General features: G+C 49.8%; 7 protein-coding genes across 7 annotated transcripts; 3 read left to right on the top strand and 4 right to left on the bottom strand.

Annotated features, from left to right (window-relative positions):
* Positions 1-155: 155 nt before the first annotated feature.
* ASPSYDRAFT_162102 (putative arginine transporter) lies at positions 156-1,929 on the bottom strand (the record flags this gene model as incomplete). Its single annotated transcript, XM_040843059.1, has 3 exons — positions 156-802; positions 872-1,636; positions 1,713-1,929. The coding sequence occupies 3 exons, from the start codon at positions 1,927-1,929 to the stop codon at positions 156-158; spliced, it is 1,629 nt and encodes a 542-aa protein (XP_040697792.1).
* Positions 1,930-3,176: 1,247 nt separating this feature from the next.
* Positions 3,177-4,419, bottom strand: ASPSYDRAFT_50756 (MARVEL domain-containing protein). Its single transcript, XM_040848144.1, has 4 exons — positions 4,302-4,419; positions 4,100-4,233; positions 3,767-4,046; positions 3,177-3,696 (listed from the first exon to the last, which is right to left on the bottom strand). Exons 2-4 carry the CDS (start codon positions 4,185-4,187, stop codon positions 3,600-3,602), a joined length of 465 nt encoding a protein of 154 aa, XP_040697791.1. The 5' UTR covers positions 4,188-4,233; positions 4,302-4,419; the 3' UTR covers positions 3,177-3,599.
* On the bottom strand, positions 4,167-5,126 carry ASPSYDRAFT_518690 (uncharacterized protein). Its single transcript, XM_040848377.1, has one exon. The coding sequence runs from the start codon at positions 4,846-4,848 to the stop codon at positions 4,327-4,329; it is 522 nt and encodes a 173-aa protein (XP_040697790.1). The 5' UTR covers positions 4,849-5,126; the 3' UTR covers positions 4,167-4,326.
* A 565-nt stretch (positions 5,127-5,691) lies between these two features.
* On the top strand, positions 5,692-7,343 carry ASPSYDRAFT_162094 (O-acetylhomoserine aminocarboxypropyltransferase/cysteine synthase family protein; the record flags this gene model as incomplete). Its single annotated transcript, XM_040843058.1, has 6 exons — positions 5,692-5,741; positions 5,821-5,875; positions 5,923-6,006; positions 6,073-6,432; positions 6,514-7,082; positions 7,148-7,343. The coding sequence occupies 6 exons, from the start codon at positions 5,692-5,694 to the stop codon at positions 7,341-7,343; spliced, it is 1,314 nt and encodes a 437-aa protein (XP_040697789.1).
* A 1,019-nt stretch (positions 7,344-8,362) lies between these two features.
* Positions 8,363-11,224, bottom strand: ASPSYDRAFT_161976 (Nrd1 complex RNA-binding subunit; the record flags this gene model as incomplete). Its single annotated transcript, XM_040843045.1, has 8 exons — positions 8,363-8,628; positions 8,687-8,891; positions 8,975-9,143; positions 9,199-9,232; positions 9,295-10,314; positions 10,450-10,552; positions 10,790-11,035; positions 11,105-11,224. 8 exons carry the CDS (start codon positions 11,222-11,224, stop codon positions 8,363-8,365), a joined length of 2,163 nt encoding a protein of 720 aa, XP_040697788.1.
* Positions 11,225-12,670: 1,446 nt separating this feature from the next.
* Positions 12,671-14,540, top strand: cit1 (citrate (Si)-synthase CIT1; the record flags this gene model as incomplete). The annotated part of the gene is made up of 8 exons (XM_040843015.1): positions 12,671-12,790; positions 12,854-12,918; positions 12,989-13,073; positions 13,133-13,180; positions 13,234-13,294; positions 13,361-13,916; positions 13,988-14,288; positions 14,352-14,540. 8 exons carry the CDS (start codon positions 12,671-12,673, stop codon positions 14,538-14,540), a joined length of 1,425 nt encoding a protein of 474 aa, XP_040697787.1.
* Positions 14,541-15,648: 1,108 nt separating this feature from the next.
* ASPSYDRAFT_161880 (putative mitochondrial DNA replication protein (Yhm2)) lies at positions 15,649-17,004 on the top strand (the record flags this gene model as incomplete). Its single annotated transcript, XM_040843040.1, has 6 exons — positions 15,649-15,724; positions 15,789-15,813; positions 15,869-15,887; positions 15,952-16,048; positions 16,135-16,807; positions 16,950-17,004. The coding sequence occupies 6 exons, from the start codon at positions 15,649-15,651 to the stop codon at positions 17,002-17,004; spliced, it is 945 nt and encodes a 314-aa protein (XP_040697786.1).
* Between the last annotated feature and the right edge of the window lie 288 nt (positions 17,005-17,292).

Raw genomic sequence — 17,292 nt, 5'->3', positions numbered from 1 at the left:
CAGCAAATAATACGCGCATAATATACAACTGGAGATAGACGGGAAACAAAAAAATAAATACATCGAAAAAATGGCTGAACCCTCTCCCATGCGAATGGCTATAAACAGTAGTAAAAAAAAATCATTAAACATCGGGAATTAAATGGCAGGGCGATCTATGTAAACGCCGCTCTATAAGCCCGTTTATACCACTTCTCTGAAGTCGTGGTCTCCCAGTATTCGTTCTCCAAAGCAAGGCGGCCGGTATCAATGTCTGCTTCGATCGGCTTGACAAAGGCGGGCCTGAAGATGATCTTGTGGCCAAGATAAAGTACCACAAAAAGAATCAGACTGATGTAGGCAATGAAAAAGTTTGTCACATCGAACTCTGGTATCCACGCCGTGAATCCTTGGGTCAAGATAATTATGATGTTGAAGAAGAGCCCGTACCATGAGAACCAAGGCTGCCATAATGCTTTATAAGGGAGAAGATCGCGAGAGATATTGCGGGCTTTCAGGGCACGCATGAAGGCCAAATGGCATCCCAAGATGGATGCCCAGGAGATCAAACCGGCAACACTAGAGATGTTGAGGAACCAGTTGAACACGGTGCTGCCAGAGTCCGAAACATTCATGAAGCCAAGAAGGCCGAAAGCAGAAGTAAACGCAACGCTATAGTAGGGGACACCCTGCTTTGAGGTTTTCTTAAAACAACGTGGAGCGAAACCCTCCTGGGCGAGACCGATCATAATACGACTGGCACTGTAAACATTTGAATTGGCAGCTGAAAGCACCACCGTCAGGAGAACCGCATTGATGATGTCTGGCAGCACAGAGACACCTGCACGTTTTGCTGCGATGACGAACGGTGACGAGTTAGCATCATTTCCACTCGAGTTCAAAAGCGCGTCGTCGTTAGACGGCATAAGGATGCCGATGAAGAAAATCGTCAACACAAAGAAGAATAGAATACGGAAAAAAGCCTTTCGGATGGCCGAGGGCACAGTCTTGCGAGGATTCTCGGTTTCACCTGCAGCAATACCAACCAACTCGGTTCCTTGGTATGAGAATGCGGCTTGAATAAGAACAGCCCAGAATCCAACGAACTTGGCCGTCGAATCTGGGGATATCCCGTCGTAGGCCACAAAGGGGCCCGGATGTACCCAGTAGCGAAATCCGAGATATCCCTCTTTGCCCCCGCCTGACGACATCCAGATCCCAAAGATCATGAAACCGATAACAGTAAGGACCTTTATGCTGGAGAACCAAAACTCCAGCTCGCCGAAAAAGCTAACAGGGAGCAAGTTGAAGAGCGTGATCACAACCCAGAAGACACCGATGAAGATGGCGATGTTGACGTCCTTATTCCAAAAGTGTATAAGCAAACCGGTCGCTGTAAGCTCGAGAGCAAATGTGATTGCCCAGGAAAACCAGTAGATCCAGCCCATAGCAAAACCCAAGCTAGGATCAACCAATCGAGTAGCGTAGGAAGTAAAGGCCCCGGGAATGGGCAGGTAGGTGGCAATCTCGCCCAACGCCGTCATCACAGAGTAGACAATCGTTCCGATAAACATGTAGGCGATCAATGCGCCAACGGGACCTGCGGACGAGATAGCCGAACCGGAAGATATGAACAGGCCAGTACCAATTGTGCCACCTGCAATTGTCAACACTCTGAACCAATCAAGGTATCACGAACCTCGGCGAGCAGGGAAAGATATCGGAAAGCATACCGATGGCAATCATTTGCAGATGTCTGCTTTTGAGCTTCCGCTTAAGGTCTGGTAGCGGATTCGACTCGCGACTGGCGCCATGCTTCTCGCAGTCGGCATCATCTAGGCCGGAAGACGGTTGTGTGGCAGTGACCAGGACGTCGCCATCGTTGGTCATCTTCTCCTTCTCCCCTTGAGACGCGGCCCGATCAAAGTTGAAGTCGTGCTCGGAAGACATGACTGGCCCTAGGCAGTCTAATAGCAGAGGGCTTCGAAGGGAGAGTTGAAGGCGTCGCTGAAAGCTTAAGGACGTTATAGGTAAGAAGGTGAGAGGAAGAGGAAGAAAGTGGTCCGCGTGAAGAAAATGTCAGGGCCGACTCCACCCAGACCAGAGTGTGACACTTGCGCTCCAACCGGCGGAATTGAAGCAATCTGGGAAGGCGAGAGATCCAGCAGGAACCCCAGAACTGCGCTTTTAAAGGGGGTTTAGGGTTACCCTCTATCTCTCCCCTCATGCAGCGTGAGTCAAAAGATAAGAAGACATGGCAGACGACGGCAAACGGGGGATAATGAATTGGAAGATGTTATGTAAGGAAAACCAGGCAAAATGAGGGGACAAAGTAGGGTCTCCTCACGATGGCGATGGATGCAACGCTGGCTGATAAGGGGAACTAGGGCACGAGACGGGCATCTTGACGGCGCCTTCTGAAAAAGTTTTTTTTTCCTTTTTTTTTTTTTTTTTTTTTTTTTTGGCTTTCATTCGGAGACCGCCGTCCATGCCATTGCCCTCTCCGGCATGGCACCAGATCCAGAAACCCAATCATGGCTTCTAGAGCGCGAAAAGTCAACGCATCGCAGCTGTATCCGAAGTGGGCCGGAAAGGTAGTGAAATTTTTTTTCTCGTAAGAAAGCGGCAAAGCGCCACTCCACCCAGTGGATGGACCCAAGACTCAGAGAGGCAACAACCGCCGAATATCCGGCGGAGAACTTTTTCATACCCCAGTGAAGAGTGAGTATTACAGAGTCCTTATTTGTACGGAGTCCCCGTGTGACTTATTCATACTCAGGGCAGTAATCATACGTACCTTAACTCGAGCTCGATAGTATAGATATATGCTAGACCTAGAAGTCGTGCTGTGGCGGATTTAGCCTGTTTACCCTTGACCCGTACCCCTTTCGCCAGACGCCAATTGCTTAGCTCCGCTGCCGTTCCTGGCGATTTGTTATGAACGTGGCGCAGATGATGGCCGCCATACAAAGTCACTCACCCCCGCCAGTCACCACGGGGTCCCCGGAACTATCAGAAACAGCCATGCGGCATACGCCAAAATAAAAATACGGGGCATATCAGCTTCCAAGATCATTCAAGGTCATGCTCCATGGCCCATAAGCCTCTTAACCTGCAGTAGTTGCCGCCGCAGCCGCTTCCGGGAGACAGTCACCCAAGAACGTGGCGGCAATGCAACTCCAAAGCTTAGCCCCTCACCACCAACCAATTCCAGGCCAAGCTATTAGATGCACAAGACATTTCTTCATGCTACTCACTGTTTAACGTTTATAATGATGACCTAGTTACTACACCTAATCGGGCTTACTTGGTTTCAGCTACCAACGACGCCAAAGAGAAGCGGATATACATTCATCACAGTAGTTTAGTTGATCATTGTTTTCAAATGATGCAGCACACGGGGGTATTATTAAACCGATGCCAAACAAAGAAAAAGACCGGGTATCCACGAGCTCAGTACATGAGCTAATGATATCAAAAAGAAAAAACAGAAACATTGCATCCAATATTCAAATACATGTTATGTTGCACATAAATCTCTCAGTTGAGTTGCTCAGAAAATGACGTCATGGGAACAGTCAGTTGTTGACCCTTTCAAGTACATTCAGCACCTTGTTAACTCAAGGCACATGGGCAGTAGGAGGTTGAGGGCCGGGCGCCGGATCTCTCCGAAGAGCGCCAAGCGCGTTCAGAACGGTTGTGGCTAAAAACAAAACCCTAGATATCTGAGTTAGCGATCAATCACATATTCCTATGGGCCCGCTTTCTAATCTGGGGGGCTGCCTACCAGTTGAAAGCCCCAAAGGCTGTGGCAGCCTGTATCTCTCGGCATAGGGAACCCTTCGAGCAACCTTGAGTATCACCAAGGTCGGCAGCTAGGGCAATGAAACCAGCGAACCAGAATATCATGGTGACTGCATCCACAGCCACGAGAGCGAAACGGTGGGCAAGTGCGGGGACAAAGATCGGCGCCAGGATGAAATAGGGAACGACGATAAAGAGTGACCATACGCCGTTGAAAAGCATGAAATTGACTGTATCAGCATGGCTGTAGGCTCGGTTCACAACTTAGCAGGGTTAGTGTATGATTGAAGACAGGTCAACTCTTGAGTGTACGAACAATGTCCGGTTAAGCCCAAAACTATAAGGGCGAAGATGGCTTGGACGCCCCGCAGAATATAAAAGAGAGGGAAATCGAATTTTGGCATAGTGAAGAAGCTCGGTGGGTGATTTATGACAGTCAACAAGTGAGAGCTTCAAGCGTAGATACTTCCGTCAGTGAAGGCCGTTTATTGGGACAAATCCGGTTAAGAATGGCTGACCTTGGTTTGCGGGCTTGGACGTACCTCAGTATTTGTACCTGCACCGACGAATACAAACAGAGGATTTGAGATTACGGCACGGAATTAAAAAGAAAAAGGGTGAAGAAAAATAACAGTTGGTGTGGGTTGGAAAGCGGCTAGAGTGCAGGGTTAGAGCTTCAAATATATGACGAGCTGAGCCTTGAAGAAGCAGGCAATAAAATTGGGAAGTACGTATGGGCGTCATAGGGCAGATCTCGTTAAATCGTAATTGCTGGAGCAGCCACAATGCCACATTCCCACCCTTGTTCGTCTGGTTTAGTCTCACTAGCGCTCGCGTGTGATTGAAGGAATTCGGCTGCCTTGTGAGCAAGTGGCTCGGCGCGACGGTGGACACGAGGTCCAGACAAAAGCTGCAGGTTGTTCTGCAAAATATGACGACATCTTTGCAGCAACCCGTTTTGAATATGGGAAAAGGGAAGATGTTGGGGCGAAAAACTATGCTGAGGAACTGTTGTGGACTTGTGTCTACTGGTGTGATATAGAAATTGCAAACACTTTGAACCATGGAACGATCGCCATGCTCGGAGCTCGGAAACCAAAAGCTGTCGCACGAAGAAGTCTTTAGGCTTGCTATTAATAACTACTGCTTTCTGCTTGGATTGCTCGGCCATGTTTGGGCAATATTATGGAGTAGGCGCCCGTCTTGCAGGCCAAATTCTGACCTGTCGATGAGAGAAAACAAGTACTTGGCGCCTGTGGTTGGTAATAACGTTAACTAATAAGTGAATAATTGCCGACGACACCAAGAAGTTAACCAGACACATGGTTATTACTACCGCATTGTTGTAGATGTAATTACTAGGGGCCCAATATATATTAAATGTCGACTAGCCTGAGACCCTGGATCGAGGCTCTGCGTGGAGGTCCACTGCGACCAGTTTCCGACCGATTAATACATACAAATGAACCGCTGGAGTGTAGCCTGGTGACTGCCAGTTTTTTTGTTCTCCGCAGAGCCCTGGTTTGATGTACAACCTGGAGTTTGGCGCGTTCCAGGATACGTCTTGCCCGGCCCCTGCCCATGTCCACCCTGTAGAGGACCTCTTGTTTTCCAACTATCGATGGTGCAATGCCTGCGAATTAACAGACTTAACATTTCCTGGGCTCGATTTCCATTATTCACCCAATTACGATACCAATTTACGTACTTTGTTTTCCCTCGCCCAAGCCAATTTGGTCAAGACTCAATCACGCCATTGCGGCCATCGGAGAGGTGCTGCTTTTCTCCCCCGCATATATTACCCCTCTGTCGGCTCTCTGAGATTCGAAAAGCTCGAGATCCCTATTTCACATTCTGCAAGAGAGATCTAAAGAAATACATACTTACCACCAAAATCAAGAAGACGCCATGTCCGACTCTGCCCAGCAACATTTCGAGACTCTCCAGCTCCATGCAGGGTAAATCACCCCCGCCTCCAGGCTCTATACGCACCCCTCCATGCGCACCCTTCCAACCCTTGTACTGACTAGCGCGAAGCCAGGAGTCTGACCCTACGACTAATTCCCGCGCTGTTCCGATTTATGCGACGACGGTAGGCCCAGTCCATCATCGTCAATGGGAAGATACTGATGCCCTTAGTCCTATACCTTCAATGACTCTGCACACGGTGCCAGGCTCTTTGGCCTCAAAGAGTTCGGCAACATATACAGCCGGATCATGAACGTATGTGATGTTAATACTACTGTATTTACCCCCGGTTCAAATACTGATTATAAATGAAATCCTTAGCCTACGGTCGACGTCTTTGAAAAGCGTATCGCTGCCCTTGAGGGTGGTGTAGCCGCGGTTGCTGCTTCTTCAGGCCAAGCTGCCCAATTTATGGCAATCTCCGCGCTAGCTCATGCAGGAGATAATATCATATCCACGAGTAACCTGTACGGTGGTACCTATAACCAGTTCAAAGTTCTCTTTCCGCGACTGGGAATTACAACCAAATTTGTTCAAGGTGACAAGGCAGAAGACATCGCTGCTGCCATTGACGACCGCACCAAGGCCGTTTACGTTGAGACCATTGGAAACCCCCGTTATAACGTCCCTGACTTTGAGGCCATTGCAAAAGTCGCCCACGAAAAAGGTGTTCCTGTCGTAGTATGTTCTTCCAAACATAATCCCCCACCCCCAAACGTAAAAGTCTTAGGTAAAGGCCATTAGCTCACTCATGGGTTCCAGGTTGATAACACCTTCGGGGCTGGTGGTTATTATCTCCGGCCCATCGACCACGGTGCAGACATTGTTGTACACAGTGCTACCAAATGGATTGGTGGACACGGTACAACAATTGGAGGTGTTGTTATCGACAGCGGCAAATTCGACTGGGGCAAGAACGCTGCCCGGTTTCCGCAGTTCACGCAACCATCTGAAGGCTACCACGGCTTGAATTTCTGGGAAACCTTCGGCCCCATTGCGTTCGCCATCCGTGTCCGCGTTGAGATTCTTCGTGACCTTGGCTCTGCCCTAAACCCCTTCGCGGCTCAGCAGCTCCTTCTGGGTCTCGAGACTCTAAGCCTCCGTGCTGAACGCCACGCCACAAACGCAATCGCTCTTGCCAACTGGTTGAAGAAGAATGAGCACGTCAAATGGGTCTCCTACCTCGGTCTCGAAGAGCACCCCAGCCACGCAATTGCCAAGCGGTACCTCAAGCGTGGCTTTGGTGGCGTTTTATCCTTCGGTGTCAAGGGCGAGGCAGCAGTTGGTAGCCAGGTAGTCGACAATTTCAAGCTCATCTCCAATCTCGCGAAGTAAGCTTGACCCTAACATTTCCTTCTTACCATGACATTGTGAGAAGTCGCTAACCAAGAGGTAGCGTGGGAGATTCCAAGACCCTCGCAATCCATCCTTGGAGCACGACCCACGAGCAATTGACCGACCAGGAGCGTCTAGACTCTGGTGTCACTGAAGATGGAATCCGTATTTCAGTGGGCACCGAGCACATCGACGACATCATTGCTGACTTTGAACAATCTTTTGCCACAACATTCAAGACTGTTCGAAATGCTTAGTGCGTCAGGCTTAGCGCGTCAGGCTCTGGACAGGGGGTTCAAAATGGTAAACGGGGGATGAGTGACGGAATGAACTTGGCTACGGCGTTCTCAGGCAGCTAGCAATATACCTACCTATCTTTCTATTCTTACTTAACTCGACATACTTGGTTAAAGTAGGGCACTTTATGTGTCTTTAATTCGATTTACTGCTCGGGCTAAAGATATGTAAGTTTCTAGGTGTAACCTGTAGGAAGTCTTCGCTTGCCCACTATGTTTGTGAATATGCTTGCTGTACCTTTACTCAAGGCTCCAAGTTCCCCCACTAACAGGTACTTACACGTCCCCCCACTGGTGAAATATTAGTTTCATAATTACGCTTAACGGGTTGGCATTATGAAAATATAAACTGTCCACGAGTCGAAGCAAGAATCAAAAAATACATTCAGAATCAACGAAGAATGTAGCGAAAAGAAAACAAATGAAACCTCCGACTGCCGGGAACTATATATCAACAAGTCCTCAGCTTTTCAACCCGATCAAACAAATGGCCAGATCAACGGAGATATCGCAAGAGAATCTGGGAACTTAACAAAAAGAAAGAGAGAGAACACAAATCTGCGAATAGCTCAGGCGGGGTAAATGGACGGTTTCAACCCTGTAAAAAGAACTAAACAAAAAAGAGAAAAAGGTGTATGTGAAATAAGTACATAAACAGAAGCAAAAAAGTAGTTAGAAGACAAGATGAGAGAAAAAGCAATCCGCTTTGATGTAAACTTTTCGTCCTCTCCCTTGTTTGCGTCGATGGAAGGTGTAAAAATGAATTAAGTTCCGTCTTCAAAACATGCTCCGGCCCAAACGCCATGATCTGCAGCAGAACAAATTTCCGTGTGTTCACATGGAAAGAGATAGGAGATAAACGAATAAAGTTGGTATCAAGACAAAAGATTGAACCGAACGGCGGAATGATCCACCATCTGACAGGGAAATATCATCCTTCGTATTCATCGCGTTTCGAGGCCATGTGTGACTCGATTGTCTTACTGGCCAGGAGGTGGAGGTTGTGTTGCACTGCCAGCTCCAGACTGCGCACCACCCATCATGAAGCCGGGAGGGAACATCGGCATGCCGGGGAAGGAAAAGCCGAAACCGGGTACTGCTGGAGGAACGCCGACGTTGTTGACATTTGACTGGTCTGCCATTTGGGGCCCTTCGCGCTCACGACGAGGAGGACGGTCATGTTGTACACGGGTCGAAACTGGGCCACGTTTGCCTCCGGTGTCGGTTGCAATTCGTCTACTGATTGCTATTCGGGAAAATTAGTCTGGGCAGTAATTTGATAACATAGTTGGTATTAAACGAACCTTTCGAGGACACGCCAGCGCCGATTTCAATGTCTGGTTCTTCAACGATCATGCCTGATTCGATGGGTCTTCCCCCAGTACCGCCGTACTCTGCAGTAAGCATCCACTTTCGGTCTGCCTCTGTTAGCCTATCGATGGGAATTATACTGATTCCAGTCTGATAGTCACTGCAGTCGCGGGGCCCAAATCCGACCCCCCAACGTGTCTAGATTTTTGATGCATGTTAGCGATTGCCAGTAAAGTGATAGAACAAAGGGGGCCGGGCAGTGCGCAAGAAAGAAAACTTACTCGGAGCTGCATGTCTCCGGTTTTGTATGATTCCATCCCTTCGCGAGCGGCGATGGCATCTTGTCGACTAATCATTTTGATAAATGCATGGCGCTTGTCGGTGTTTACAATACAAGTTTGGACAATACCAAATTTGGAGAAGAGAGAGCGCAAATGGGCTTCAGAGGAGCTGCAAGATGGTTAGTAAAACTCATTCCTGCGGTTTATTGACAAGTAGCACTTACGTTACACCACCAACAAAAAGTGTACGGCTCAGAACTGCGCAAAATTCACGTTAGCACAACTAAACCAGGAAAACGAAAGAGGCTGCCAATGCGGACCTTTGATACTGCCTTGGCCAACTGAATAGTCCCATTCGATGAACTTGGGGCCTGGAGGAGGGAGTGCCGGGTCCTTGCGCGGGGGAGAGGGAGAACGGCGTCTACGTCCTGGCGGACTGCGTTGACGGTAGTCGTTTCCTCGCCGACCACGTGGATCCGCGCCCCTGCGCCCAGGGGAATCGCCGTGGTACTCTCCATAGACTGGGCTATCGCGGCGACGTGGTGGGGACGCATCGCGGCGCCTGTCCCATCCAGGAGAACGAGAGCGACGACGATATCCGCTAGGAGAACGCATGTAATCCCGATCACGCTCGCTGAAATCCCGTGACTGTCCATCAGGATGACCACCCCATGCATTGGCGTTCTGACCGGGGAGATTAAAGCCAGGGCCTTGGCTGGGATTGAGATTGGGCATGCCGGCGGGATTGGAAAGAGTAAGAAGTTGTAGGGCGGTGGCCCACTGATCCTGAGGGATTCCCTGTGCTGCCAGCATCTGCAAAAGCTGAAGCTGTTGCTGCAATCCATCCGGGGTCATGCTGGGAGGCTGAGCTGGAGCAGCGGTGGCCTGCGGCAGAAGCGCAGCCAGCGGGTTTTGGGCAGCTGTTAATGGATTCGGTGTATGAGACTGACTTTGGGGTTGGACCAGCGCTGGATTCTGAGCCAAATTACCTAAAGCTGCGAAAGGGTTTGCCACCGCACCATATGCGTTTACGCCAGGCTGTCCTGCCTGGGACTGTAAAGCCTGGTCTACGGAAGAAGGCGCCGGCTGCGGAACTGTACTCTGCTGGCTTAATGCAGCAAGAGGGTTAACTGGCGCGGCTGCAGCCGGGGCAGCCGGAGCAGCGGTGTTCTGCTTGGCCATATCCGCTAGGGCTTTCAGGATACTTGACGTGTCTGGTGCTGGCTGGCCTGGGGTGGCCGAAGCTGCGCCATTAGCGGGCGGTGCTTGCTGTTGCTGCAGACCTCCTAGAATGGCGTGGTTTTGTGCTGGTGAGCCTTCTGGGGTAGTTGACTCAACATCTATTGTAACAAATATTAGAGCCGAATTATCTCAAAAAAGCTTTATTGGAGCTAGAAGTCGCGCTCCTTAAAGAAGGCCAAGCGGTCTGGTATACAAGCAACCGCTGGTTGTCATGAAAGGGGAAGGCTGCTTACTGTTGGATGCAGGTGCATTTAGCTTTTGCTTGAAAGACGCAAGCATGGGAGCGGGGAAAGTGTATCCACGTTCCCAAATGTCGACTAGCTTCTTGATTTTTTCCTATGAAGATGGGTGAAATACGTAAGTTAAACTATACCCCACCAAACGACCGAAAGGCGTCGCTAGAGAGCGCGGTTTCTATGCAGATAGGGGTTGTATCACGGGATATACGTAGAACAGAGACTTTTAGTCGGCAGCGCGAAGGAAAATAATTCATCGCGGCTTATCGGCCTTACTGTATATGCCCGCAAGTCCCCGTGGGAATAGGATATTTGCATGTTTGCATCTAGAGCGTACCTTTTGATCTTCTGGCGCATTGTTTATGATATCAGTCATCAAGACGGGTAACAACTCAGTCACTCTGTTAACACCAGCGGCAAAGGTCCCGTCAGGAGCTGCACTTCCAGAAGGTTGTCCTGCCTTGCGCGCTGCATCTACCCATTGTCGAGTTACTGAATCTACGACATAGAGTACGCCCAACTTGTGTGTGCCCGGTGCTTTCTTGAAGTGTGTGTAGATTTTCTGAATAAGGACGGATTCGTTCTGAGAGTGTAGCAAAAAAATGTTAGTCTGCTGTTTGGTACTAAAGAACCTGAAAAGTGGAAGAAGTACCTGAACATTGGCTGTGCACAGTGATGTTATACTGTTGATTTTAGAGCCCGAAACACCCGGAGCCTTGAGAGCCAGCATAGACTGGAGATAGTTGTCCAGCTCTGCTACTGCGGACGACATGGCTGGTCGTGTTTGTTGCAAAGTCGCAATTCAATACGGAGAACACTATCGTGCGATAAAGTCGCAGGTGATTCAATGTAGCAGGCTCCCGATGAGTCGCTTCTACTGGGAAATCCAGCAAACGGCAACAGAAGATTGTATGCTTAATATGAAGGGTAGAGAGAACTCCGAATCGCGGTGCCTCCAACTAAGTGCTGAGGATGGTAGCCTAAGCTGACTTCTGGTCGCGCCACTACGGCCAGGGGGGCCTTTGGCCTAGTTACAGCTGGAACACAGCGATCGTGTATAGGACCTTTTCAGCTCGTCAAAAAAGTACGTGTACAGTGTACGACCTAACGCGAGAAACAGAAGAGATTCAAAAAGAAAAGAGAAAATGATGAAATTACAATGAGGGTTGAGGCGGGAAGTTGTGAGTTATGAACAACGTCGTTGAAAGAAGGCAGGGGCAGTGGTAAGTGAAAGAAAACTTCATTGGTGGTGAGAGTCATGTGAGCGTAAAACTCAAAGCCTAAGCTAGTCCTCAAACAGTCTCATTAGTCATTGTTCAACTTAGCCTGTCTCGTTCTGAGTCACGTGTCAAGACGGACACGTGAGATCATGTGGCATTGTTCCCGGTGAACCGAATGGGGCGGATGCCGGACCTCACCCAACAAAGGATCATCCACTTGGAAGTTGAAACGAGAAACCTGATTGTCTCTTTTCATAAAACAAACATATTAATCTACAAAGCGTACTGGTCTTATTATTAGAATCTATTCTAAGCATAAGGTTGATTGAACCTGTTCCGGGTTCGAGTCGACAGCTTGCAAACTTACCGAGGAAGGCATAAGTATGAGAGACCACAAGAACGGATACTAAGCTTGAGTGCCGACGTCACTGGCCGTGGTCCATGGGCGAGCTGAAAGGACACTGAACGGTTCGCGTCAAGGCGGCAAGGGCACCAAATTCTAAGAAGCCATATTTCCTACAGTCTCTGTTGTACACTGAGAGCTGGCGAAGCATATATTTAGCACCTCACCTTTGAGAGATCATTCTGAGACATACTTCGTACATAGTAGACCTTCCATACTCCGGACTCCGCTCTGTGTCACTGCGATGACGGAAGCTGGCGGGTAAGACTAAGAATGAGCACCCAGGCGGGAGAAGCTCGCCGAGTCTGTTGTGGGTGGGTACTCGGGAGACCGGCCCCATAGAAACGATGTGACGGTACCATACGGTCTCCCATCACCGTTATGCCGGATGCCCGAATGTACCGTACGGCTCCTGTACCGGCTGTCCTTGTTACGGCCAGATGGAAAAAATGAGGATGGGACCGAAAACAGCTTTCAGGTTCTCCCCGAAACCTGAACTTCTTCTTTCCTTTCCCTCTGCTATCTTTATCTTCCTCAATCTCCTCTCCATTCCTTCATCAATCAATCAACTCCACATCAAGTTGTTTGATCCGATATGGCTTCCACGCTCAGACTCGGTACCTCTGCCCTTCGCTCCAGCACTCTTGCTGGCAAGCCGGTCGTTCAGTCTGCTGTCTTCAATGGCCTGCGCTGCTACTCTACCGGCAAGACCAAGGTTCGTCTTCATGCGGCGCTTTTTTTGGTCAATTGATCGCTAACTTGGCTTTGTTCGATGTAGTCCCTGAAGGAGACCTTCGCCGATAAGCTCCCTAGCGAGCTCGAGAAGGTTAAGAAGCTCCGAAAGTGCGCACATAACCCCCTCCGGACGGCCCATATCGCAATGATCGCTAATACCGGAGCTTGAAATCTGTAGGGAGCACGGCAACAAGGTCATTGGCGAGCTTACCCTTGACCAGGCCTATGGTGGTGCCCGTGGCGTGAAGTGCCTCGTGTGGGAGGTAAGTCATAGGTCGATTTGCGAAACATCTAAATTCTAGCATTGCTAACGATTATTTAGGGCTCCGTCCTGGACTCTGAGGAGGGTATCCGTTTCCGTGGTCTCACCGTAAGCGACATCATCCGTCTCGCGACTAGATGGAATCACTAATGACGCCGCAGATTCCCGAGTGCCAAAAGCTTCTTCCCAAGGCCCCCGGTGGCGAGGAACCTCTTCCTGAAGGTAAGTTATCCTGATGCAGTTCCCAGAATAGGATGTTAGGGGACCGCGATTTTAACCGGTAATTAGGTCTCTTCTGGCTGCTCTTGACCGGCGAGGTTCCCTCTGAGCAGCAGGTTCGCGATCTTTCTGCTGAATGGGCTGCTCGCTCCGACCTCCCCAAGTTCATTGAGGAGCTTATCGACCGCTGCCCCAGCACCCTTCACCCTATGGCTCAGTTCTCCCTTGCTGTCACTGCTCTTGAGCACGAGTCTGCATTCGCCAAGGCCTACGCCAAGGGTATCAACAAGAAGGAGTACTGGCACTACACGTTTGAGGATTCCATGGACCTCATTGCTAAGCTGCCTACCATCGCTGCTAAGATTTACCGTAACGTTTTCAAGGACGGCAAGGTTGCTCCTATCCAGAAGGACAAGGACTACTCCTACAACTTGGCCAATCAGCTCGGCTTTGCCGACAACAAGGATTTCGTTGAGCTGATGCGCCTGTACCTCACTATCCACTCCGACCACGAGGGTGGAAACGTCAGCGCTCACACCACCCACCTTGTTGGTAGCGCTCTGAGCTCCCCCATGCTCTCTCTGGCTGCCGGTCTCAATGGCCTGGCTGGTCCTCTTCACGGATTGTAAGACCACACCTTTGTTCTATACCTCTCGTCTTTTGCGACTCAATTTATCTAACATATTCAATCAACAGGGCCAACCAGGAGGTTCTTAACTGGCTCACTGAGATGAAGAAGGCCATTGGCAACGACCTTAGCGACCAGTCCATCAAGGACTACCTCTGGTCTACCCTCAACTCCGGCCGTGTTGTTCCTGGCTACGGTCACGCCGTCCTCCGCAAGACTGACCCCCGCTACATGTCTCAGCGCGAGTTCGCTCTCCGCAAGCTGCCTGACGACCCTATGTTCAACCTGGTCAGCCAGGTCTACAAGATTGCTCCCGGTGTTCTTACCGAGCACGGCAAAACCAAGAACCCCTTCCCCAACGTTGATGCTGTAAGTCTTCCGCTCTGTGCTCGTTAAATGCAAATGCGGCTTGGTTCACTAACGCGCTTCTAGCACTCCGGTGTCCTCCTGCAGTACTATGGCTTGAACGAGGCCAACTACTACACTGTCCTGTTCGGTGTCTCCCGTGCCCTGGGTGTTCTTCCTCAGCTGATCATCGACCGTGCTCTCGGTGCTCCTATTGAGCGTCCCAAGAGTTTCAGCACCGAGGCTTACGCTAAGCTTGTTGGTGCTAAGCTCTGAATATCTTGAACGATATGAAGGTTTTGAAGGGGGATATATCTTTTACGCTTGACAAACAGCCATTTTTGTATTATTTATTCAACGTCTTGATTAGACACGGACGTACCAAGTGTTGGGGTTAGTTCGATTAATGTATGATAGGACTTGTTCGAGCGGGCCTTGTAACAACACTTAAATTCCATGTCATCCATTATTACTTCAGATTGGACCTTAAACTAGATCGGCGCGCTGGATCAATCAACCGCCAGCGATGGTTGAACGATACACTCGTACGTAATCTTGGGAGGCCGACCATAAGTACAAGCCATATTACAACAAAATTGTTGCACAGATAACTGCATCTTTTCATACCAAAAAGGAAATCCGCGAAATAACGCAACGAGCCAATAACACTCGTACGGAGTTGTGGATCGTCGTCATGGGCAATTGAAATTGACTCCAATCGGTAGTAGAAACAATCGCGGGCGGGCACCTTCCAATGCCCGAGGCTTATAGTCTTTGCTCAACGATTTCTGGTTGGGGCACCCGATTTCCCCCGGCTCCCAACTGATGGCCCGAGGATTAGGCAATTCCATTCACCGCCTGACCAAAAGTGAATTAGGGTGAATCGGCCCGTCGACTCGCTCGATCGGTCCTGGTATCCAAATGACCCCATCTGATTGGCTGAATGGCGGCGCTTTGCTGCCTGAGGCGCCTGAACCTCGGAAACTGGCCGTCTGGAACTGTTATGGCCCCAACTCCCCCAAAGTGACAGGAGCTACCGTGTACTTACAATCCCTGTTTCTCGAGGATCAACCTAGTACAGACTCAGCTGCGAAAAATCCAGTCCCACCGCCTGACTTTTCCTGTTCTCTTATATTCCAGCTTGCAAACCTCCCTTCGACCTTCGTCTCTTACTCTCCCTCTGTTTCCCTCAACATTTGACCTTGCCCCTGTCCCAAGTCATCCTTCGTGACCGACACCGAGCACACCTCTCTCTATCGCGACCCGACTAGACTTCCGAGTTCTGGTCGTTTTCAATCGATCATTCACTCGTGATCCGTTCGGCGACGAGGCCCCCTAAATCCCTTGGTCAGGGCCCCTTTCAGTGCTCTCCCGAAATCAAATAATGTCTACCGCTGCGGAAGAGTTGGGCACCGTCCCAAAACTCGAGAAGAAGCCCGTCAAGTTCAGCAATTTGCTGCGTATGTATCTTCATTCTATATTTCATCTCATTAAGGGGCGATTTCTGATGGAACTGTTATGCAGTGGGCGCAGGGTTGAACATGTTTGAGTAAGTATTTGGCAGCATGTGAATCACCGAGAAGCTATTGCTAACACCACATCAGGGTCACTACTTTGGGACAGGTACATTATTTTCCTCGAAATGAAGCGAGCATGGGATTTATCTTTACTGACATTATATATCTAGCCACTGGAAGTGATCAAGACAACCATGGCTGCAAACCGGGGCGATAGCTTCGCTGGCGCTATGGGTCGGATATGGGGTCGTGGCGGGATCCTCGGTTGTAAGTGCACCCGCAACCCGCAACCCGCATATCCCGAGGTATGGGGTGGGTACAACTTTCCGAGACTAATCTTCGCTATCGTGCAGATTATCAAGGTCTCATTCCGTGGGCCTGGATTGAGGCCTCTACGAAAGGCGCCGTCCTTTTGTTCGTCGCGTCCGAGGCGGAATTCCGTGCCAAGGTGTTGGGTGCACCTGACTTCCTTGCTGGTATTTCTGGAGGTATGGCTGGTGGTGTCGCCCAGGCTTATGCCACTATGGGATTTTGTACTTGCATGAAGACGGTCGAAATCACAAAGCACAAGATGGCTGCTCAGGGTGTTAAACCCCCCAGCACTTTCGCAACATTTATGGACATCTACCGCAAAGAAGGTATCCGGGGTATTAATCGCGGTGTCAATGCTGTTGCTATCCGCCAAACTACCAACTGGGGATCCCGATTCGGTCTCTCCCGATTGGCAGAACAGGCCATTCGTAACGTTACTGGCAAGGATGATAGTCAAAAGCTCGGAGCCGTTGAGAAGGTTATTGCCTCAGGTCTGGGTGGTGGTCTCTCAGCCTGGAACCAGCCTATCGAAGTGATCCGGGTTGAGATGCAAAGCAAGACTGAGGACCCCAACCGCCCCAAGAACCTTACTGTCGGCAAAGCTTTCAAGTACATCTACGACTCGAACGGTATCAAGGGTCTGTACCGCGGTGTGACACCCCGTATTGGCCTGGGTATCTGGCAGACCGTCTGCATGGTGGCTCTTGGTGACATGTAAGTCTATTTTCTTTTGCTCTTTCGGGATAAATGTTCCCGAACTTGGAAACTCGATCTCGTATCTCCCTTGCTCCGACTTCATGTGATAAACCGAGGCGCGAAACAAGGCTAACCTGTGGGTCTCCGTTGCACCGAATAGGGCCAAGGAGGCAGTCGAAAAACTGACGGGCGACAAAGTCACCGCCAAGCACTAGAGAAGGTTTGAAATACCCTTCTACTATCCAGGGTCTCCGTTGTGATGCTGTCTGAGTTATACAGCTCGACTGGCTTCGAGTACCCCCAACAAATCTGATCGATGTTATATTATTTGTACTAGTTTCGGAATAGAGAAAACATCGTAATAGTGTTATATCATTGCGCTTCGATCACGAAATAGAAGAAACAAAATTGCAATAATAGAGAAATTTGCAGTCTTGGACAGCAAACCCATGCATCAGCATCGCAAAATCCGCCCGATGCGCGTGGTGGGTATACTCTGAAGC

The sequence above is a fragment of the Aspergillus sydowii genome (genome assembly GCF_001890705.1).
Source record: "Aspergillus sydowii CBS 593.65 unplaced genomic scaffold ASPSYscaffold_15, whole genome shotgun sequence".
Lineage (NCBI taxonomy): Eukaryota > Fungi > Ascomycota > Eurotiomycetes > Eurotiales > Aspergillaceae > Aspergillus > Aspergillus sydowii.
This window is presented reverse-complemented; position numbering and strand designations above follow the sequence as displayed.